Genomic DNA, 22,845 nt, shown 5'->3' with positions numbered 1-22,845 from the left:
CAAATGTTCCTATCTCTCGCTATTAGAGAACTAGGGCATCGAGGAGGAGGAGAGTTAGTTTTTATATGCTTACTTTCTCTACCACTTAAGGGAGAATCAAATCGGCTTACAATCCCCTTCCCCTCCCCCTCCCCAGGGCAGACACCCTGTGAGCTAGGTGGGGCTGAGAGAGCTGTGACTAGCCCAAGGTCACCCAGCTGGCTTCGTGTGTAGGAGTGGGGAAACAAATTCAGTTCAACAGATTAGCCTCCGCTGCTCATGTGGAGGAGTGGGGAATCAAACCCGGTTTTCCAGATCAGAGTTCACCGCTCCAAACCGCTGTTCTTAACCTCTACGCCAGGCTGGCTGACAAGAAGGGCGCCTTAACTGTCTGGGGTGGGGTAGGATGACCAGCTCAACAAATTCCTTGAGATTTTGGATCAAGTCTGGTTGGATCAACCCTAGTGTACCTAGTGAACCAAAGATGGCTCTTCATTATTATTCCACTTTACCTTCACTTGCCTGTACCTGAAAAGGAAAGTCATGGTAGGGTTGCCAGGTCCCCCTTCTCCACCAGCGGGAGGTTTTTGGGGCAGAGCCTGAGGATGACGGGGTTTGGGGAGGGGAGGGTCTTCAATGCCTTAGAGTCCAATTGCCAAAGCAACAATTTTCTCCAGGTGAACTCATCTCTATCGGCTGGAGATCAGTTGTAACAGCAGGAGATCTCCAGCTAGTACCTGGAGGTTGGCAACCCTAAGTCATGGTGAAATAACTATAGGAAGGAACAATGTGTTTAAAGGTGAGAGTACCTTCCTTTTATTACCCAGGGGACACAGAAACCCAACCATGACACATCAGTTTTTCAATGGTCCAATGCCAACTTGTTAATGGGGGAATTGGGCCTCAGACCTGTTGAGGACTGATGGTATCTAAGCAACAGGACGACAAGTGAAGAACGGCCCACCTCTCCACATTCTGGCTGAATTCCTTCTTTGGGGAAGAGCTTACTAAGCCGTGCCCTTCCCTCCCCCTGCCACCCCATGTCGCCTATGCCTTTAACACTTTCAACCACAAAACACTTTCAACCACAAAAATTAACAGAGAGCCAGTACTTTGATCCTGTGTGGCGAGCTTCCTCAGGAGGGCATCAGCAGTGGCAATGGCCGACCGGTTGTCTGAAGCGAATGAGAGGGCATAACTGGAGATGGCAACAGTGTAGGGGCCCAGAGATGGATCGTCCAGCGAGCGGGCCAGGAAGGAGGTGGCCCGAGCTAAGCTTTGTTTCTGAAAGAGAGGTTGACAGGAATCGATCTCTAGAGGGACGTCTCAATGGCACCTTCCTACCGGCTCTCAGCTTGGAGGTCATGGGTTGGGTTGCCAGGTCCCTTCTTGCCACTGGTGGGAGCTTCGTTGTGGTGGGGATGGGGGTGATCAGCACAATAATGTCACTCCTGGGGTAAACCCGGAAGTAACGTTGATCATCTCCCCCTTCAGCTGGCCTGCTTCCCCCCAACGGCCAGCTGAGGGGCAGCAAGCAGCCCCCTTAACTGGCAGGCAATTGCCCGCCATTACCTGGTATCTGGCAACCCTAGTCATGGGTGTTGTCTGTGTTTTTAAATGATCTGAACTGGCAAAGTTCTCTTTGGCTTACTGTGCAGGAATCATATTAATTTGGTATCGTATCTGTTTCACAGGCTCCCATTTTGTTTCTGAACACAATTCACAAAGTGATCTGTAAAGCTCTAAACCAGGGGTGTCGAACATAAGGCCCGTGGGTCGGCTCCGGCCCTTTGAGAGCTCTTATCCGGCCTGCGAGTCAGCCACCCCCCCACTCTCGATCTGGGCTGGCAAGGCATGGCATGGCCCGACCAAGTGTCATTTATGTTATATCTGGCCCTGGTAACTATTGAGTTCAACACCCCTGCTCTAAACTGTCTGAATCCAGGATATCAAAGACCCAAAAAATATGCCAAATCACTCAGGTCACCTTCAAAGGCTCTGCTCCACGGTTTTTGTTCAAAGGGTGGCCACAAGAGATCGAGCCTTTTCACTGATAGCTCCCAGATTATGAAATTCTCGTTCTAGGGACCTCCTTCTGCCTTCTTCACTTGTTAGTCTGCAGTAGAACAGCTAGATTTGAGTCCAGTAGCACCTTAGAGAAAAATAAGATTTTTGGGATATACCTTTTCGAGAGCCAAAGTGATTCAACGAAGGGAGCTTTGGCTCTCGAAAATTCATATCCCAAATATCTTGTTGGTCTCTAAAGTGCTACTGGACTCGAATTTAGCTGCTTCACACTCAAGTTTCAGAAGACAAGGAAAGACCAAAAGAGACCTTTTCCAGGGCAACTGGTTTGTCTTTCTGCTGTGTTTCATTGTATCTGCCCTCTTATAATTTCTAAGTCTAGCTGGTTTCTGGTTTTCCCCCAATTATTTTTGTATTTGATATTTTTTTTATTGTAAGCTGTTGCCTCGATGATCTTTTCAGATGAAAATGTAGCATGTAAATGATTTAAATAATAAAGTACAGATACATGAAAAGGGGGAAAGAGTAGGCATTTTAAAGGTCGGATTTAAAAAAGCTTTGAACGAGCATCAAAATCGACCCTGCATAAACAGGGTACACCCTCTGAAGCTACTGTTTCCTTCAGGGGAACTGACCTCTGTAGTCTGGAGATCAGTTGTAATCTCAGGAGGGTTCCAGGCTCCACCTGGAGGCTGGCAACCCTAACAGCGCCTTAGCTTGTTTGGCACAGAATTTGGATTATCTGGATTAAATAGTTTTAATAGATTCCCCAGGGAGTTGGCCTAGACCTGTCTTTAATCCTTTCTCCGCTTACCACTTGTGCCAGTTGTTCTTCCTTCTCTTTCTTCTCGGGATCCTTCTCACTTGTCTCGTATACAACCAAGGCCTGCTTCAGCGCGATGGCGACAAAAGCCGCAAGGGAGATGCGCTCGTGAACACCAGCAACGCCACCCTTGGGGAAGCAGAAAAGGAATTTCTTGCTTTGTTGTTCTTGTAGAAGACAGAACCACTGAGTGCCAAGACTGAGAACCACGCATGAGGAGTAGGGGGGCCTTCCTGTGTTTCTCCAAACTGGCATAAAACCACAGGCATACCTCGTCTTATTGCGCGTCGCTTTATCGCGCCTCGCAGATATTGCGTTTTTAAGCAAGTCTATCGGCGCCATTTCCCAACAGCACGTGCTCACTCCTTATGTCTATCACGTTGCGGTAATTCTAGCAATATTTCAAACTTTCCCATTATTATTATTACAGTACATTGCTTTTTTTGACATAATGCTATTGCATGCTTAATAGACTACAATAACTTTTATATGCACCGGGAAACCAAAAATGTGCATGACTCGCTTTATTGCGGTGGTCTGGAACCAAACCCACAATATCTCTGAGGTATGCCTGTACACAGGAGCCTAGTGTAAATATGGCAACAGACTTCAACTTTTTTGGTGTTTTTAAAAAAATTCTTTACACACAGAAAATATGTCCAACAGAAAATTCATGAGATAAGCATGCTATTAATACAGTATTTTAACTCACAATTCAGTGAGACAAGACGAATATGAACAATTCCCTTAATCACTGCCTTTGAGCATTTCATGTAAACCAAAATTAGTTGTTCATCTGATTCACCACTTGTCGCCAAACATCAATATTATTTAAAGGCTTTCTTTTTAAATAAGCTGTCAGTTTAATCATACAAAACGTATCTTTTAACTTCTCTAACCACTCTTTTTTTTTTCTTGGAAGATAATTTTTCTTCCAGCATCTGACACCCTGTGAGGTAGGTGGGGCTGAGAGAGCTGTGACTAGCCCAAGGTCACCCAGCTGGCTTTGTGTGAAGGAGTGGGGAGACAAATCCAGTCAACCAGATTAGCCTCCGCCGCTCATGTGGAGGAGTGGGGAATCAAGCCTGGTTCTCCAGGTCAGAATCCACCATTCCAAGTTGCTACTGCATATAGGACCAATTCTTGAAGAGAAGATCGGAGACAGCCAACAAAATATTGTTGAAGGCTTTCACGGTCAGAGTTCATTGGTTCTTGTAGGTTATCTGGGCTGTGTAACCGTGGTCTTGGTATTTTCTTTCCTGACGTTTCGCCAGCAGCTGTGGCAGGCATCTTCAGAGGAGTAACACTGAAGGACAGTGTCTCTCAGTGTCAAGTGTGTAGGAAGAGTAATATATAGTTAGAAAGGGGTTGGTTTTGAGCTTTTGATACTTTTTGGTTTTTGATGGGTTTTGATACTTTTTGCAGGACATTGATTCAGCTCAAACCCAACCCCTTTCTGACAATATATTACTCTTCCTACACACTTGACACTGAGAGACACTGTCCTTCAGTGTTACTCCTCTGAAGATGCCTGCCACAGCTGCTGGCGAAACGTCAGGAAAGAAAATACCAAGACCACGGTTACACAGCCCGGATAACCTACAAGAACCAACAGACAACAAAGTTTAACAGTAACAGTTCTGGTGTACAAGCAATCGTATAGCCTATAGCAGCTGAAATGCTTGCTATGATTACTTTCCAATATTTGGCAAAATACTGGCAACACGCTTCAACTAAAGAAACTTACTTGATGTGGCTAAAGCCATTTTGTGATGTCCACTCTTTGTAGCTATTGTAAGGACTCAAGTATAGCAGATGCACGGAAGGCTGCTAGGTAGCGTCTCCATTTAAATGATTTAGGCATAAAGTGCCAAAGAAGCAATTGTACAGGATCGCAAGGAAGGATCGTTAAGCACCAATTGGTCAATTTCACTCAAGCATGTATCTATACGCAACTGAAGAAAGCGTCTTGAAAAGGGTCAGAAACCGGACTTCCCTTTTCGCGTCTTGGAAATGTGCTGGAGATGATCATGACTAATTGTGTCTTGCAACATTAGTGCTGTAATTGATTACTATTGATGCTTCTATGGACTTCATAGTTGATGGTTTGTGTATCACACCCACCATGTTTTGGCGGTGTTTTGTAATGGCTTTTTTGGAACTGGTTTTCCTTAGAAGAGTTTAGTTCTATTGTTTATGCCATCAAGCACATCTGGGTCCTTTGGTTTTCTTATTGTAATAGAGGATATATGCACAGTTTATATTACAAATTACATTGGCCACAGCGCTGTTTCTGTTTTTGCATCAACCTCCAGGAGATCTCCAGGAGATCAATTCCCCTGGAGAAAATGGCCGCCTTTGGCAATTGGACTCCCTTCTCCAAACCCCGCCCTCCTCAGGCTCCACCTCCAAAATCTCCGGGTGTTTCCCAACCTGGAGCTGGCAACACTACTGAAGACACGTGGCTGGGTTAAAGAGCCTAGACTCCATGCTGCTAGAGCCATCTTGGAAGTTTTGAAATGGCCCAGAAAAAGAAAAGCACTTGCATGAACTTGCATTTCTGCGGGACCTGCTCTCCCGGTACCCCCCAAAAACAACTTGCTGGTAGTCCCCGGCCTGAGAACTATCCGGCTGTCCTCAAGCAGGGCCAGGGCTTTTTTTGGCTCTTGCCCTGGCCTGGTTTACCTCTCTATCTAGTGAGACCCGGGCCCTGAGGGATTTGGCACAATACTGAGACGTTCCAACAGGCCTACAGTTGAGGGCAGCAACGGCTTCCATCGTAACTGGCCTCCCCCCCCCCCTTTTTAACTTACTGGCTGCTCTCCATTTTGCTCATGGAATGGGCATCATTGGATTTTAGAGATGTTTTCAGAATTAGAGGTTTAAATGTCTAATTTATTTATGATATATTGTATGATTTGTAATGTATTTTTATGATGTAACCCGCTCTCAGCCTGGCTGTGGCTAGGATAAAGCGGGATAAAAATTCAAAAATAAATAAATGTTAAACAAACAAATAAATAAATAAAGCATAATAAATAAATAAATAAAGTGGTAAACTGTCTGAGGTGGCCACTCCAGGAGGCTGGTAAAAAGCCTTGCATGGTCTCAGATCTCACAAAGGGACCATTTAGAGCAGCGGTTCCCAAACTTATTGGGCCACCGCCCCCTTGTTTCCACAAATTCAACCCCCAGCGCCCCCTGCCCTATCCAACAACACAGCTGAAGGGGCCCACCTCTAGCACCCCCCTGCTGCCCCCTTGCCTCTTATCGCCCCCCCTAGGTAATCCCACTGCCCCACCAGGGAGTGGTACTGCCCTCTTTGGGAACCACTGATTTAGAGGGTAGTTGAAGCAGAAGAGCAGGGCGCATGGTTAAGTGCTTTCTCTCGTCAAGCCTCACATTGTTTTGCCACCTCCCTCCCCCCCCCCCAATATGGCAAGAAACACGTCTGGGAATTCCAGCTGAGGAAAAAAAGAAGCAGGGGCGGAGAGAGCGAACAAATTTGCTGCTGCCCCCTCTTGTAAAACCGTACTCACACCCGACTTCTGCTGCTTTTCTGCAGAGAAGCGGCAGCGGGTGTTCCCAGACCACGTTTACTGCCGAGCGCGCAGATCAGCGCTCTGAGGTCATCGTTCGCTTCCCACACCCTTTGCCAAAGTAAAGGAATGGCCTCCTGCAGTGTCTAGAGAAGCTGCCAATGACCATTGAGTTCCAATTTGGTCATGACTCTATGAAGGCAGGCGACTTTCACGGCGGCGTGTAACTTAAGCAAGTGCAACCCGGTGTGGCAAATGCGACCAGGTGTGTGGGACGGCCACAAGAGCCGCACAAGAACTCACCTGCATGCTCCGGTCCCTGACCGGTTCCGGGTCCTGGAAGGAACCATCAGACTCCTGCTTCCTCAGCAGCCATTGCACCGACTCGCGGATTCCAGCCTCATCCACAGACTGATAATTGCGGGCCAAGGAAAAAATCTTGACCACAAAAGCTGTCAGCCTGAAAGTAGTTAAAGAAAGGTGTGTGTGTGGGGGGGGGGGAGTTTGGCAGGGTTTATTTATTTATTTATTATCAATATCCCCCCTTTCCTCTTGGTTCAACAGTTAAAATATCCCCAGTGAAAACCACAGATAAAATAGCAAATCCCCAAATCCCGCCCTCCTCCCCTCCTTAAAAGACACCTGCCATTCAAACACTTCAAAAGCCCTGGCCAACAGGCAGGACTTGAAGCGTCTCCTAAAGATCTCCAAGGAGCACCCCCGCAACACACACACCTCTTTCGGGAGCCCCTTCCACAGAGCCGGAGCCACAATGGAAAAGGCCCTGGCTCTGGTCAATGCCAGACAGGTCATCCTGAGTGGTGGGATAACCAATAGTGGTGGGATAAGTGCCTGATTTGGTGGGATAACTGCCTGATTTGTTACCTCTGTAACAACGCTCGGTGGTGCCCCATAGTCTCGCAACCACCCCACGAGATAATTTAAGAAGAAGAAGAAGAAGAAGAAGAGTTGGTTTTCATATGCCAACTTTCTCTACCACTTAAGGGAGACTCAAACCAGCTTACAATCCCCTTCCCTCCCCACAACAGACACCCTGTGAGGTGGGTGGGGCTGACAGAGCTGTGACTAGCCCAAGGTCACTCAGCTGGCTTTGTGTGTAGGAGTGGGGAAACAAATCCAGTCCACCAGATTAGCCCCTGCCGCTCACGTGGAGGAGTGGGGAATCAAGCCTCCACCATTCCAAACCACTGCTCTTAACCACTACACCACTCTGACTCTGAAAGGCAGTGACTTGCTAAAGTCCCACAGTCAACACTATGGCTGGGTAGAGTCTCCCAACAAATCCTATACTCCAACTACTCTGTCAATCATGCCATGAAACACAGGCCTTTAATGCATGGCTGTTTCCCTTGCCGTCACCTCTCGACGACTTCGGGACTTTGTGTTGACTATGAATGCTGTTTCCGACCATCAGAGGTCGCCTCGCTCTCCCACTGCCTTTCCCCGCGTTTTCAAACTCAAGATAAAACAAGTCCCTGAAAATGCAGGCAAAACACGGGGGAAGGCAGGGGGAGAGCAAGGTGACTCCAAACGAAGACCCAAAGTCGTCGGAGGGCTGACGGTGAGGGAAACAGCTATGCATAAAAGACCACAGAATATTGGTCTTGGCTGGTGGAACCCAGTGGCTTCAGGCTCAGGACTCATCCTAAAGATTGCACCTCCTTAAACAGCATCTGCTCCACTATCTCAAAGCTCACTATGGAAATCAGCTGACTCCTTAGTCATTCTGGGTCTTACCAAGTACTGCTGGGTATACTGAGAAAAACTCCATATGATCCATCCGATTTCCGGAAACTGAGCATCGTCTCATAGCCTGTAGAGTGAGAGACAACAGAGCACGTGGAACCATGTATTCCTGCTCCTTGTCTGAAAGACCAAACCATGGTCCTTCGCTCCCTCTTGGCAACATATTTACCATGGTAGTATTCATTTTACCTGGATTTTTATATTGCCAATGAGGTGGCTCTACCTGGAGCATAAGGACACACATTATACATCATGGAAACACAGAACAGCCAGACAAGATCAGATTGGAGCCAAGCTATGCATTACAATATTAGATGTGTTGGGGGGCTTCAGGGCCCCAGGGGTGCTAGGGGAGACCCTGATGGAGGGGCTGCACGTGTACAGCTATTTTGAATAGCGGACGAGGGGGGGATACTGAAACCACTTCTCTCCCCGTGTTGTGGACCCAGTTGGGAAATGAGTTCCTAGCAGCATGATGTATGACTGACTGCTTCAAAATCAGGTCGGGGAATCCCAACATGACACATCAAATATCATCATGTGCAGTTCAGTCACTCGGATGGATGCCTCTAGGACGCTCGTAAATAGGGTGTGATGGCTGACAGCCCCCCCTGGTTGCAGCCATTTTCTAGCAGCCATTTTGTGGCTGTACCCACCATGGTGGGTCTGAATTCCAAAGGTGGCTGCCAGCTCAAAAAGGTCAGAGACGCTATTCTACAGGATCCACATTTACCTACTAAGCAGCTTGCACACCACAATTTTACATGAAGCACCACTCTATGTTCTTTCCTCGTGTACCCCAGCATGCATCACAGTCACCTATGCGTAGGTTTTGCAGCGCTTTTTGCTTGCTCTCTCCTTTCAGCTTGATCCACAGCTCCGCCTTGTCCAGGTAGTTCATGGCGTAGATCGCGGGGGCCAGTAATACCATGGTTTGTTCCCCGCACCCAGTTGGAACACACAGCAATTTCGACAGGCCCTCTGGAGACAGGGAGTTCTCCAGGGTATCAATTGGCACCGATCCTGCAACCAAGATGAATGGATCAGCAGATCACATGTGTGTGTGTGTGTGTGTGTGGGGAGACAATGAACAGGACATTACGTATAGGAATATGCTGAGAAGGACATCATCCAATATACAGTATGAAACCATCTCCAGGTATTGAATATCTAGATTTCAAAACTTTCAAAACTGCCGAGATTTCCACAGGTACAAAGCAGTGTGTGATTTTTGCCAAAAAACCCTCCTCAGGAGACTGTCAATCCCTGACCCCAAGCTATTTCTTTATCTATCCAAGAGAAACATTTGGGGATACTCTTTGGCCTGCCAAAGAGGATAGAGGAGGAATCGGTGAAAATTGTCCTCCCATGCCCATGGAAATCTAGAAGGGATCCTGTAACGGTCAGCCTTTCAAATCAGGAAATCTGGGAAATCCTGCAGTCCTATGAAGAAACTGCTACTCTCAAAGATACAATTGCCAAATACAACACTTTTTTTTTTTTTTAAAGAGGAGAAATGGCATGGAGGAAAGGAGGTATTAACCCATCTCCTTCCTCCAGCTTTCTCCCTGTCTGTAGTGGAAATGCAGAAAACTGTTTCAAGGAGTCAAGGCGGTATGCCACACTTCTCCTCTGTGCCTTTCCCAGTACACACGCTACAAACAATATGCCTTTAAGAGGCACAGGAGACAGAAGCAAATCAGCCAGCATTGGAAGGAATGGGGATATGTTATACCTCCCAAGCAGGGTTGACAGGTAACCACTGGCAACCAGCAAGGGGGGGGGGCAGACTTACCGGAAGCAAAGAGAAGCCTAGGCCGGCATTCCCAACAATACAGTGACATCACTTTCAAGGGGCACCAGAAGTGACATCATGACATCGCCAGCGGTACAGGCACATTCTGGAATTTGGGCAAAACTCTATGGTAGAAGTTGGAAGTGACATTGTCACATTGCCAGGAATGCAGGCCTAGGCCTCCTTTTGCTGCCAGTAGTGCCCTGCTAGCCAGCTGATCAACACTGGGGGGATGGGCCATGGAGCAGGGGATGCCCTGTCCCTGGCAGGTGCCTGGCAACCCTACTCCCAAGGTTAGCGATGGCTGATTAGGAATGCAGGTGACAAGACATCCTGTGGTATATAAACCTAAGAGAGAGGCCAGAGAAGAGTGCTGGAACAGAGAAAGCATGAGAGCCAAGTCAGAGAAGGAAGCAAGAGAGATGTTTGCTATCACCCACAAGGCTGTGTAAGCTCCTGGGTCCCCCCCCCCTTGTTCATCTGCAGTGTTTTTATTCTGTTGACCTCCATCTGCTGAGTTGTTAATCAACCTTCTTTCCCACAAACACCATTTTGGTTCATTGCTTGGTAAAACCTTTGACAAAACACCTTCAGCACTTTCATGCATGCTGAATAATGCACTTTCAATCCACTTTAAATGCACTTTGCAGCTGGATTTGTGTGAATCAGCAAAATCCACTTGCAAACTCTCGTTAAAGTGCATTGAAAGTGGATTGAAAGTGTATTATTTAGGCTGTGTGAAAGCATCCCTTTCCCTTCTTCTGTGGTGTTGCATATCCATGATTCATTTGCAAGTGTGTGATAGTAAGAACCTCTAGATCAGGGGTGGCTATCTTGACAGGACCTAGATTTAACCTCATACACCACTAACGATGATGGTGTAGAATGAGTAAAAAAGGTAATGGCAGTCCTCCTGTTGAATTTAAGAAGAAGAAGAGGAGGAGGAGGAGGAGGAAGAGGAAGAAGAGGTTTTTATATGCCGACTTTCTCTACCTTTTAAGGAGAATCAAATGGGTTTACAATCTCCTTCCATTCCTCTCCCCACAACAGACACCTTGTGAGGTAGGTGGAGCTGAGAGAGTTCAGAACTATGACTAGCCCAAGGTCACCCACCTGACTTCATGTGTAGGAATGGGGAAACCAACCCGGTTCACCAGATTAGAGTCCATCGTTGATGTGAAGGAGTGGAGAATCAAACCTGGTTCCCCAGATTAGTCCACCACTCTTAACCCCTACACCACACTGACTCTCTATACATATTATCTACCCTGTGCAACGTAGGTGGGATTGAAGAAGGCTTTTCCCAAATCGAGGTGGTAACATCTAAGAAGTCATCCAACACTGGGAATGCAATGGATGCTGGAGCATCAGAATAGAGAGCATTCAAGATCTTGCTCTTCGGCTTCTGATTCGAAGAGCGGGCATCCATGTCACAGGATTTAGCCATATGGATAATTTGCTCCGCACAGAGGCGCAAGTCTTTGTTGGGTGAAATGGATCTTGGATCAGACACCGCCTTGTTGGGGAATGGATCGAACGGAAATTCCGAATCGAAGAGAGACTTCAACGAAAAATCAGGAAAAAGTCAACCAGGTGAAGAGTGTGCTAGAAGACATTCTCTTTGAACAGTGGCAAAAAGAGAACTGAGGGAAAATGGAACCCCTCCCTCTCATTGTGCAATGGTTTTGGCGGGAAAGCAACTCCTCACGTGCTGATGGGAGGGGCACCTTTTCGGTCCCTATTAGCTAAAAAGTTCTTCTTCGTAGCTGGTCTACACAGTCCCAATGTGGGACCGCACAGAAGAACAAAGACAGACTCCAGGTTGCTCTCCTACCTGTCAAACGAACATTTATCTTGAAGTCTCCATCAGGAATGGCATTGGAGGGCACGTCTCCCGAAATCACCTCAGTTTTAGAGAGGCCATCTGTCCCAAGAGAGGGGGGGGAAAGGTGAAATATTAGATCCTTTCTACTCCAACCAGGGCTGCCAACTCCAGGTTGGAAAGTTCTGGGAGATTTAGGAATGGAGCATGGGGAGGGTGGGCCTTAGGGAAGGTAGAGAGCTCAGCGGGATACAATTCCATAGAGTCCACCCCCCAAAGTAGCTCTTTTCTTCAGGGAAACTGATCTCTGTAGTCTGGAGACCAGCTGTAATTCTGAGAGAACTCCAGATCCCTCCTGGAAGTTGGCAACCCCAACTCCAACCCAACAGGCCCTGCACCCTTTCTTAGAAAGATTAGATTTCTAATTTCCCTGTCCTAGCACAGACTGCCACACACCATCCCCTACCCCTGCAAAAAGCCAGTATTCTAGAGCAAAGGTTCTTAAACTGTGGGTCGCGACCCCATAGGGGGTTGTGTAACTGAATGTGGGGGTCGTGAAAAATCTGGCAACAGTAAAAGGTTTCTTTATGATTTATTATCAGTAAATGTTTGATTTGTATACCTATATACCTGGGGTCGCGTAAAAAATTTCTTGGGCAAAAAGGAGTCGCGAGTGGAAAAAGTTTAAGAAGCCCTGTTCTAGAGCACAGTCCTCTGGAAACTTCCTGAAGTTCTTGGAAGAGCTGTTCTGTCCTGCCACTTCCATCCATTCTCTGTGGGGCCTGTCCATAGCAGATTGATGGGGGCATAGGTAGGATACTCTGGCCACCCATGGCCTTTGAAATCAAGCCCAGAGAGCCACACATGTGGAGAATCACTGCTTCCCCTCTACCCCTGGTACACTTGCAGAAGAAATAGCTCCGACTGCTATTCCAATAAATCACTGGAGGGCAAGTCCACCTCGCCCCAAAAATCAGGTCTGTTAGCTCAGTCAGAGAAGGTATGAGGAGAACTCCTTCCCTACAGGCTCCGGATTATGATGAGTCTGGGCATATTTCAACTGTACAATTCCTCTCAGTAGTCTTATTTCATTTTCGCTTCTGAGTTTTAAAATGCTCATTATCCACCTTAACCGTATGAGTCAGGATGAAATGAAACCATTAAAAAACCTTAAATATGGGAAGTTTTAACTGTATCATAAGAACATAAGAAAAGCCATGCTGGATCAGACCAAGGTCTATCAAGTCCAGCCGTCTGTTCACACAGTGGCCAATCAGGCGCCTCTAGGACACCCAGCATCCTGCCTGTGTTTCACAGCACCTAATATAATAGGCATGCTCTTCTGATCCTGGAGAAAATACGTATGCATCATGACTAGTATCCATTTTACTAGTAGCCATGAATAGCCCTATCCTCAATAAACATGTCCACTCCCCTCTTAAAGCCTTCCAAGTTGGCAGCCATCACCACATCCTGGGGCTGGGAGTTCCACAATTTAACTATGTGTTGCCTCAACAGCAAACAATCACTTTAGAAGTTACTGAACAGATTCTTAATTTTCATCTGCTTATTTACATAGGAATTCTAGCCATTCATGTCAATTTTTTCCCTTCATGAGATACATCGTGCACCCCACTCTCACAAACTGAATACAGCTCCATTTTCTTCCCTACCTGGGTTATCCAGAGGGATGGTGAACTCCTCCACTTCAATGGCACCTTCTCTCTATGAATAGGCAAGAGGTAGCGGGTAAGGGGTGTGTGCGCACTAGGGCCAGCATAACAGCCAGCAGAGCATGATGGGTAACGAGAGTGACTTGGAGGACAAGATGGCTGCCTTGGAATCCCAACTCAGCCATGAACCTGCTTGAGCAACCCTTAGGACATGTTTCAGGTCAGCCACAGGGATCAGCACTGGTAGTTGCTGCCTGCCACTGCCTCAGACGCCCCGCCATCGCTGCCTGCCCTTTCTCTTGGGGGTGGGCAGGCGGTTCAACCTCTCTGCCACTGCCACCACTCAAAGAAACTGGTCCCTTCTTTCTGCCTTGACAGACACAGGAAAGTAGGTCGCTCCTCCTTTCCCTCCCCTTGACAAACAGCAGAGGAAAGGACAGCCACACATGTCCCAAAGGAGGCCCCAACCCTAATGTCGCTCCAACCACAAGTAAACAGGAGCAGCTGATGCGCACTCGTTTTTTCCGTCTGCGGCTCTCCCTGTGAGCCGAGCAGGGGCAGAGAGCACAAGGTAATGACAGCAATAGTAGTAGTACTAGTAAAACATAATTCTGGGAGACTAGAAGTGAGCAAATGTTATGGCGCATAGACAGTTATGAAATGCACATGTATAGTGACGCTCTCTAATGATTCTGAGCTGTTGTTTGGAATCTAGTGAGAAACCAGGGGTCCAGAAATATAGTCTGTGATGCAAACGTCTTACCTCAATCCGTAGGATCTTGGTAATTTTGTCCCCAGCCCTCCAGCCACCGTGGGCGACAACTGTGATGGGGATGTTGCTTGTCCCCATAGGGACCAAAACGAAGGGAACAGGTACTGCCGAGTTCCCAGGAACCACCACTTTCTTCTTCTGGGCTGGGCCCATGATTGCGGGAGAACAGATGCCCTCGGCAGGCTCTAGATACACTGAGGCCTAAACAGGGAGTGGAAAGTGTGTTAGTGTGTGTGTGAGAGAGAGAAAAAGAGAGACAGAGAAGGTGGGTAGTAAGGTTTGGTTTATTCATTAGTTTCATGTTTTAATTTAGAGCTGCAAGCTCTACCTTGCACATCACCTACTTGCCTAGTCCCTTCAACCAGAGATGCCGGGGATTGAACCTGGGACCTTCTACATGCCAAGCAGATGCTCTACCACTGAGCCATGGCTCCTCCCCTATTATCCATGGGTTTATTATTCGAAGTTTGTCTTCACATATGACTGCATCCTGGTTTAATCCTGGCTTGTTCCCAAGCACCAGGGAGCAAGGGCGAAGGTGATGAAACCAACACTGGTTGAGGCAAAACCAGAATTTTAATGATCCTCTGTGACTTCAATCCAAGGCCATTTTTGCATGGTAACTAGCAGCGCGTTCCAGGCTGAATTGCCCCGCAGATTTTTTTGAATTTTGCACGCTGAACCGTCATTCCGGAAGTGACTGTGAAGCCGGCGCAGACCGGCTTCACATTACAAAAGAGCCCACTTAACACGACCTTTTGTCTGTGCTCCACTGCTACTGCTGCGAAGAATAACCATAGGGAACCATGCACATGCTAATGGCTATGCAAACGAACGAAGGAGCAGGTGAGTGGGGAGTGGGTGGAATTTCTCCTTTTGCGTCGGGACCTGAATAGGCATTTTTAAAGTCGCATTTTAAAAAAAGAGCTTTGTACAAGCATCAAAATTGACCATGCATAAATGGCCCTAGTTTCATGAACTAACCATAATTTTTGCATTCTGTCCAAACCATCAGAGAGCTGAACACGCTTTTAAAGAGGAATTGCTGCTTGAAACATGTATGTTCCTCCCATTTTGCTTCTGACAAACAAGTTCTGCAGGTTTCTGCAGCGTTTCTTTCTCTCAAACTGCTTTTAACTGTCTTAAAAAGCTATAGGTCATCTATAAAGATATAAGTGTATAGGGCCCCAAATATCTAGAACCTCATAAAAAACCAAAAAAGCAAAGGTAGCATCTAGAGTTGTCCCCAAGACAATATTAGGAAGCCAGTGCAGAGGAAGTATGGCTAGAATGTCAGACCAGGATGTGAGAAACCCAGGTTCAAATCTCCACTCTGCCATGGAAGCTTTCTGGGTGACCTTGGGCCCGTCACACACTCTCAACCTAACCTATCTTGTAGGGTTGTTTGTGGAGAAGAGGAGGAGGAGGAGAAAGAGAAGAAGAGTTGGTTTTTATATGCCGACTTTCTCTCCCACTTAAGGAAGAATCAAACCGGCTTACAATCACCTTCCCCTCCCCTCCCCACAACAGACACCCTGTGAGGTAGGTGGGACTGAGAGAGTGTGACTAGCCCAAGGTCACCCAGCTGGCTTCGTGTGTAGGAGTGGGGAAACAAATCCAGTTCACCAGATTAGCCTCCGCCGCTCATGTGGAGGAGTGGGGAATCATACCCGGTTCAACCACTCCAAGCCACTGCTCTTAACCACTACACCACGCTGGTTGTTGTGGAGAAGAGAATGATGTAAGCTACTTTGCTGGGGTATAAACAAAGTAAAAGAATGAATAAATAAAATATTTCTGCCATATGGAGCTGACAAAAACCCTGTAATAGCAAAGGAGAACCCACAAAAATCCACAGCATTGTCTGACTTTTGCTTACTGTGATCGACCCGGACAAATAGTTGTACAGAACTGGCCGAAGTTCTATCTGTTCGAACCGTTTCACCGAATATGGCAGCCTCAGAGAAATGTGAACATCTTGAAAGACCCTGATTCGGAGAGGTTCTGAGACACAGATTCCTGAGAACAAAATTCCATATGAGCTTCAATGGATGGCACGTAAGAGCGAAAAGAGGACGAACGGGTGGAGGGATGGAAGATTGTTTTGCCTGTTGGTGTGTTCTAGGTGACAGAGATCAGTTCGCCTGGAGAAAATGGCCACTTTGTAAGGAGGACTCTATGGCATTATATCCCACTGAAGTCCTTCCTCTCCTTAAACCGCACCCTCCTCAGGCTCCACCCCCCCACACACATTTCCAGGTATTCCCCAACCCAGAGCTGGCAACCCTAACTTGAGACCTTGAACTACGTTCTGACCTGAGATTAGGGCTCTGGGTTGGGAAATACCTGGAGATTTGGGAGTGGAACCTGGGGAAGGTGGGATTGGGGAGGGGAGGGGCTTCAGTGGGGTTTAATGCCATAGTCCACCTTCCCAAGTGGCCATTTTCTCCAGGGGAACTGATCCCTGTCGTCTGGAGATCAGGTGTAATTCTCGGAGATCTGCGGGGCCCACCTGGAGGTCGGCAATCCTAACTGGGATTATGTTATTTGACCCTGGACTTTGATGTTGGACTTTGACCTAGGTTGCCAGCTCTGGGTTGGGAAATACCTGGAGGTTTTGGCGGTGGAGTCTGAGAAGGGCAGGGTTTGGAGAGGGGAGGAACTTCAGTGCCATAGAGTCCAGCTGCCAAAGGGGCCATTTTCTCCAGGCCACCTGATTTCTATCACCTGGAGATCATTTGTAATAGCGGGAGATCTCCAGCCACCACCTGGAGGTTGGCATCCCTACTGTTGCCTGAGAACCCCCTGCTGTGAGACCCTGTGGTTGTCTGACCTGGCCTCCCACATGGTGGCCAGAACGCCTTGGTTGGAGCGGATGGGTTGGGGGGGGGGGTGTCCTTGAAACGAACAAAATCTGGATTCTGCTGATGCTACTGTGCCAAACACCAAAAGTCAAATGGGAAGGTAAAGGGGAGGAGAGGCCTCTCCTCTGGTTCATATTCCGGGGTTGCTTCCCCAGCCACAGAGCAGGGGCCTTCCTAGGGTTGCCAGGTCCCTCTTCGCCACTGGTGGGAGATTTTTGGGGCGGAACCTGAGGAGGGTGGGGTTTGGGGAGGGGAAGGACTTCAATGCCATAGAGTCCAATTGCCAGAGCAGCCATTTTCTCCAGGGGAACTGATTTATATCGGCTGGAGATCAGTTGTTATAGCAGGAGATCTCCAGCTGGTACCTGGAGGTTGGCAACCCTAGGCCTTTCCCTGGCTAGCTGCACTCCTTACTTCAAGATAGGGTTGACAGCTCCAGGTTGGGAAATGCCTGGAGATTTTTGGGGCGGAGCCTGAGGAGGCTGGGGTTTGGGAGGGGAGGGACTTCAATGCCATAGAGTCCAATTGCCAAAGTGGCCATTTTCTCCAGGGGAACTGATCTCTGTCAGCTGGAGATCAGTGGTAATAGCAGGAGATCTCCAGCTACTACCTGGAGGTTGGCAACCCTACTTCAAGAGGAGAACTGAAATACTTCATGTAAATACTGGTGTCACATTGGGTGGGTGGGGTTACATTCATCTACCGGTAGAAACAACAGATGATCAGCTCACCATTCCCATCCGACATGCTCACGGCCTGTATCTCCCAGGTGGTGATGGAGTCGGGAAGAATCAGCTTTTCCCTGCAGGAGACAGAAGTGAGGCCTTATTGGCCCAGAGAAAACAGGGACCAGGGAGTAGGAAGGATGCAAAAGAGATATAAAGCAGGCTAAGAGTTTGGCCGAGTCCTTATCGAGGTGGTAATCCTTTCCCGATTGTAACATTTCAGCCTGTAGGTGGGGTGTCACATAACAATGTGTGCTCATGAAAGAAGATTCCTACACACACACGACTATCCTATGCAATAGTGCTTTCTGTAAGAGAAACGTCACTCTCCCAAGCTTCTGTGTCCCAAGCTTTGCCTTATGCATGGAGATTTCACCTGGGATGATCTCAGGAGAGATTGAAGACTTGGGTTATTAGTGGAATGGGAATTCCTGGGATTTGTGAGGGATGGCCATGAGGTCATCTCCAATGGATGGAAAACTCATGCATAATTCCAAGGAACAAGCGAGACAGACTAGGGGTGAATGTGAGTGAAAGTACCCATCCATAAATGACCCCTGGCAAGTTACTTTTCTATGTGCAGAGAGTTGGTTTTTCTTTTTTAAAGAACAACTCAGAAAGAGGTTTACCACTGCGTAGGGATGCCAGCCTCCAGAATTACAGCTCATCCCCCTGAATTACAGCTCATCTCCAGACTACAGGGATCAGTTAAAAGGTAAAGGTAAAGGTGTCCCCTGTGCAAGCACCAGGTCATTCCTGACCCATGGGGCGACGTCACATCCTGACGTTTACTAGGCAGACTTTGTTTGCGGGGTGGTTTGCCAGTGTCTCCCCCAGTCATCTTCCCTTTACCCCCAGCAAGCTGGGTACTCATATTACCGACCTCGGAAGGATGGAAGGCAGAGTCAACCTTGAGCCGGCTACCCGAAACTGGCTTCCGTTGGGATCGAACTCAGGTCGTGAGCAGAGCTTGGGACTGCAATACTGCAGCTTTACCACTCTGCGCCACAGGGCTCATCCCGCCACAGGGCTCATCCAGACTACAGGGATCAATTACCCTGGAGAAAATGGCTGCTTTGGAGGGTGGACTCTGTGGCATTGTACTCTGCTGAGGTCTCTGTCTCTATCCCCCAAATCTCCAGGAGTCTTTCAACCTGAATTTGGCAACCCCATCCCCCACCGGTGGCCGGGGACGCCGACCTGGCAATCTTCCAAAGATGATAGCAAGTGCGGCTGTGCCTTCCTAGCTTTTTACTCTTTATGTACTCTGCTGCTTCCCTCTCTGAGAGCCAGTGAGGTATAGTGGTTAAGAAAGGTGGACTCTGATCTGGAGAACCGAGTTTGATTCCCCACTCCTCCACATGAGCAGCGGAGGCTAATCTGGTGAAATTGATTTGTTTCCATTTCTACACATGAAGCCAGCTGGGTGGCCTTGGGCTAGTCACAGCTCTCTCAGCCCCACCTACCTCACAGGGTGTCTGTTGTGGGGAGGGGAAGGTGATTGTAAGCCGGTTTGATTCTCCCTTAAGTGGTAGAGAAAGTCGGCATATAAAAACCAACTCTTCTTCTCTGCTTGCCGAAGTGTGGGATTCAGGTCCTTCAGGTCCCAGGATCAGTGACTTGTGATTTTGGCTTCAAGCTTCCATTCTAAGTGTGCCCAAGTCCTGGTATCCCGTGATAACCAAAGGACGGCAGGCAATATTGCAGAAGTAACACAAAATTGCTTACGTGTCGGTCCCTGCCACCATGCGTGTTTTCCAAAGCCAGCTCTCCGGGAAGAAGCTGCGGACCTGAACAAAATCCTCATCAAAGAAATCATCATCATCATCTTCTGGGCCTTGAACTACAGGAAGACAGGAAAACCCAGGGTGAGAGTGACCCTGGCTCTCAGGTGAGCATGACCATATTTCAGCACATTGTATTTTATTATATTTTTTATTCCACTTTCCCTCAGGGCAGTGTCCCCCTGACCTTTAAACTCACAACTACCCTGTCAGGAAGGGTAGGTTGACAGACAGTCACAAAACCCAAGTCACACAGGCTGAGTGGGGAATCCCTGGTCCGAGCCCAACCCTCTATACACTGCTTCACACTGACATTTAATTTTTTAATTGCTTTAATGATGTGTAGGTGTTGTTTGGTTGGTTTTAAAGTGTGATTTAACTATTTATGCTTTAATTCGTTAGCCGCCTTGGTGGCCCTTATGAGGGAAGAAAGTTGTATGTATTTGTATTTGAACGGTTTGTATTTGTATTCATTTGAACAGTATTTTGTATTTGTATTTGAACTGTTCGTATTTGTACTCATTAATGTATTTCTGTAAATGTGTACAGGTTTAACAAAGGGTTTTAATTAACCACTGATGAAGGCCCCATAGGCTGAAATGCGTTTGGTATTTGGTTATAGTTATCAGCCTCAGGAAATGCCATTGTGCTATTTTAATGCTTTTAAATAATTTTAACTTTTATATCGCGCTTCTAATAAATTATACTTTCAGTATTTATACATAGACTTATATATATTTTCTTTTCACCCAACCTTGGGTACCCAGCTTTTGTTTTTCGGTTGGGTTTTATTCCCCTCCTTTTTTTTCTTCCCCAACCCGTCCGCAGCCGCCACTTGCTTATCCAGCGGTCGGCCCAGGTCCAAGAGCACCCCCAGATGGTGGACCTGCTCCTTCCAAGGGAGTGCGACCCCCACGCAGAACGAGTGACACCTTAAACCCCAGATGGCCCACTTCTTCCATCACACTCAAAGCAGGAATAAAGAGCAGGCCCCGGACTCTCAACTCACCCCGTGCGAGACCCGTGACTTCCCCGTATCTGCGTCGCAGCTTAGCCGCACGCTGGCAGCACTCCAGGAATACGACGCCACACTGGCCCCGGACTCGCCTGGCCCGCTGCTCACACGTTAAGGGCATGGGGATCTTCACCATGCCATCCCGACAGCATTTCTGAGCATCGGGGTCTGAATACTTCTTAACTGGGAAGGGTAAGGAACGGGAGGGGAAAGATAAAACGGAGAACGGAGGAATGCGAATCGAAAGATACACCAGAAGAAATCCTCATTAAATTTAGGGGTACCCTTTGACGCTTAACAGCCCTCCCCATATTTATTTCACATGCATGATCCATCTCTACGTAGAGTCATTTCTCTGGCCAGATTTAATGTTTTGCCATCTGCAATACTCGAAGGCAGATTTCGGAAAATCCCTCTGTCCGACAGGCTTTGCTCAAGTTTTATTTCACTGTAGTTTTTAAACAGAATTTCGCAATTAACTACTAAGCCCCCTATTGGTAAACAGACTGAATCAAGCCGTTGTAAAGCTGTAGACCTTTATTCTTCTGTTGTTTTGAATCATTGTTTTAAATCTGGAACTTTTGTTAAATCTTGTTATAACTTTTGTTATACTGGTCAAAGACCGCAATACAATTTTTAACATGAATGGACTGAATGTCTCAGACTCTCTTAACGTTTCCTATATATTGAACAATCGTTTGCCTCAAATGTTGGAGAAGGTGGCACTGTTTTTAAAGCTTGTTTTAAAAGCCTGCCAAACAGTTAATTAGATGGCAGTAGCACCAAACCGTATTTACCGATGTAACTGTAATAAAATAATAGAATCATAGAGTTGGAAGGGACCACCAGGGTCATCTAGTCCAACCCCCTGCACAGTGCAGGAAATTCACAACTACCTCCCACCCCCACACCCCCAGTGACCCCTACTCCATGCCCAGAAGATGGCCAAGATGCCCTCCCTCTTGTGATCTCCCCAAGGTCACTGAATCAGCTTTGCTGACAGATGGCCATCTAGCCTCTTCTTAAAAACCTCCTGGGAAGGAGAGCTCACCACCTCCCGAGGAGGCCTGCTCCACTGAGGAACTGCTCTGTCTTTTAACCATACTTACAAAGGGCACCTTTTAATATTTCCATTCCTTTTGTAATCTTTTGTGCTGTGTTTTTTATGTCAATAAAGGAATGATGATGATGACCAGAAGAAATTTTTTTGCAAAGAACACTAGCTGCACATGAAACTGCCTTACACTGAATCAGACTCTTGGTCCATCCAGGTCAGTACTTTCTTCTGAGATTGGCAGCAGCTCTCCGGGGTCTCAGGGGTCTTTCACATCAACTACAAGCTCATCCTTTAAACTGGAGATGCTGGGGATTGAACCTGGGATCATCTGCATGCAGAGCAGAGGCTCCATTCATTTCAGGCCAACTTTTTCTAAGCCTCCCTCATTTGGAAAAGAGATAGATCACGGTGGGTAGCCATGTTGGCCCGTCTGTAGCAGCAGAAATGAGCGAGAGAGTCTGGTAGCACCTTAAAGACTAACAAAATTTCTGGCAGGTTGTGAGCTTTTGTGAGTCACAGCTCAGTGGGTATTTCTCTCGCTCTCCCCGCACGTTTTGCCCATGTTTTACAGATTCTGGCTAAAACAGTATCCGGAAAACACGAAATAAACGTGCAGGGAGAGGGAGGCAAGGGAAAGGCATGCATAACCAAAAGGAAGCCCCGATGCAGTCAGTGGGGGTGACTGTGGGGAAACGTCCCTGCATAAAAGGCTTCCCTGTGATCTTAATTCCTGGGCAGGAACGTAGACTGTAGGAAGGGCAGCCTGGTATGCTTGTATTCATGCTGTACTGTGGGGCATATGCTGACATTTCCCTGGGACCACCAATCCTCCTCCCTTCCCATTCCACCACTTACGCTCCTCCTGGAGTTGAGTTTGCAACTCCAACGAGCGCTTCTTCCGGGAAACGTCCACGTTACATCCGTGGGCTGTGGGAGACAAGAAGAAGAAGGTGGGATAGTGAGGACGTGGGGCAACTCTATCCAGGAATTGCCCACCACTCACACTCCCCTGGCTGCACCCTTTTCTTATGACCCCGGGCAGTTCACCTTGTCGGAGCGGACTGTTCAGATTGCCCACGCGGAGGGAGAGTCCAGCATCAGAAAAAACGCCGAGGGTGTTTTCCCCACTGCCAGCTGTGCAGCCCAGATCGTAACTTCCCATGGCCTGGAAGACCTGGGTCCAGGAAGAAAGAAGGAAAGAAAGC

The 22,845-nt window shown here is 47.6% G+C and overlaps 1 protein-coding gene across 1 annotated transcript in view; it reads right to left on the bottom strand.

Annotated features, from left to right (window-relative positions):
- LOC130474020 (complement C4-like) overlaps window positions 1-22,845 on the bottom strand; it is a 77,194-nt gene that overhangs the window by 18,578 nt on the left and 35,771 nt on the right. Inside the window, exons 15-29 of the mRNA XM_056845700.1 lie at window positions 22,688-22,814; window positions 22,496-22,567; window positions 20,605-20,766; window positions 20,459-20,485; window positions 19,513-19,621; window positions 17,791-17,861; window positions 16,075-16,214; window positions 14,187-14,396; window positions 13,424-13,475; window positions 11,763-11,852; window positions 8,953-9,156; window positions 8,125-8,200; window positions 6,670-6,826; window positions 2,819-2,956; window positions 1,092-1,263 (exon numbers count right to left, since the gene is read on the bottom strand). Of these exons, the coding sequence (XP_056701678.1) occupies window positions 1,092-1,263; window positions 2,819-2,956; window positions 6,670-6,826; window positions 8,125-8,200; window positions 8,953-9,156; window positions 11,763-11,852; window positions 13,424-13,475; window positions 14,187-14,396; window positions 16,075-16,214; window positions 17,791-17,861; window positions 19,513-19,621; window positions 20,459-20,485; window positions 20,605-20,766; window positions 22,496-22,567; window positions 22,688-22,814 (1,807 nt within the window). The remainder of the gene's footprint in view (window positions 1-1,091; window positions 1,264-2,818; window positions 2,957-6,669; window positions 6,827-8,124; window positions 8,201-8,952; window positions 9,157-11,762; window positions 11,853-13,423; window positions 13,476-14,186; window positions 14,397-16,074; window positions 16,215-17,790; window positions 17,862-19,512; window positions 19,622-20,458; window positions 20,486-20,604; window positions 20,767-22,495; window positions 22,568-22,687; window positions 22,815-22,845) is intronic.

This window comes from Euleptes europaea, chromosome 1 (assembly GCF_029931775.1).
Source record: "Euleptes europaea isolate rEulEur1 chromosome 1, rEulEur1.hap1, whole genome shotgun sequence".
NCBI lineage: Eukaryota > Metazoa > Chordata > Lepidosauria > Squamata > Sphaerodactylidae > Euleptes > Euleptes europaea.
The sequence above is the reverse complement of the archived record's forward strand: the minus strand, read 5'-3'. Positions and strand labels throughout refer to the sequence as shown.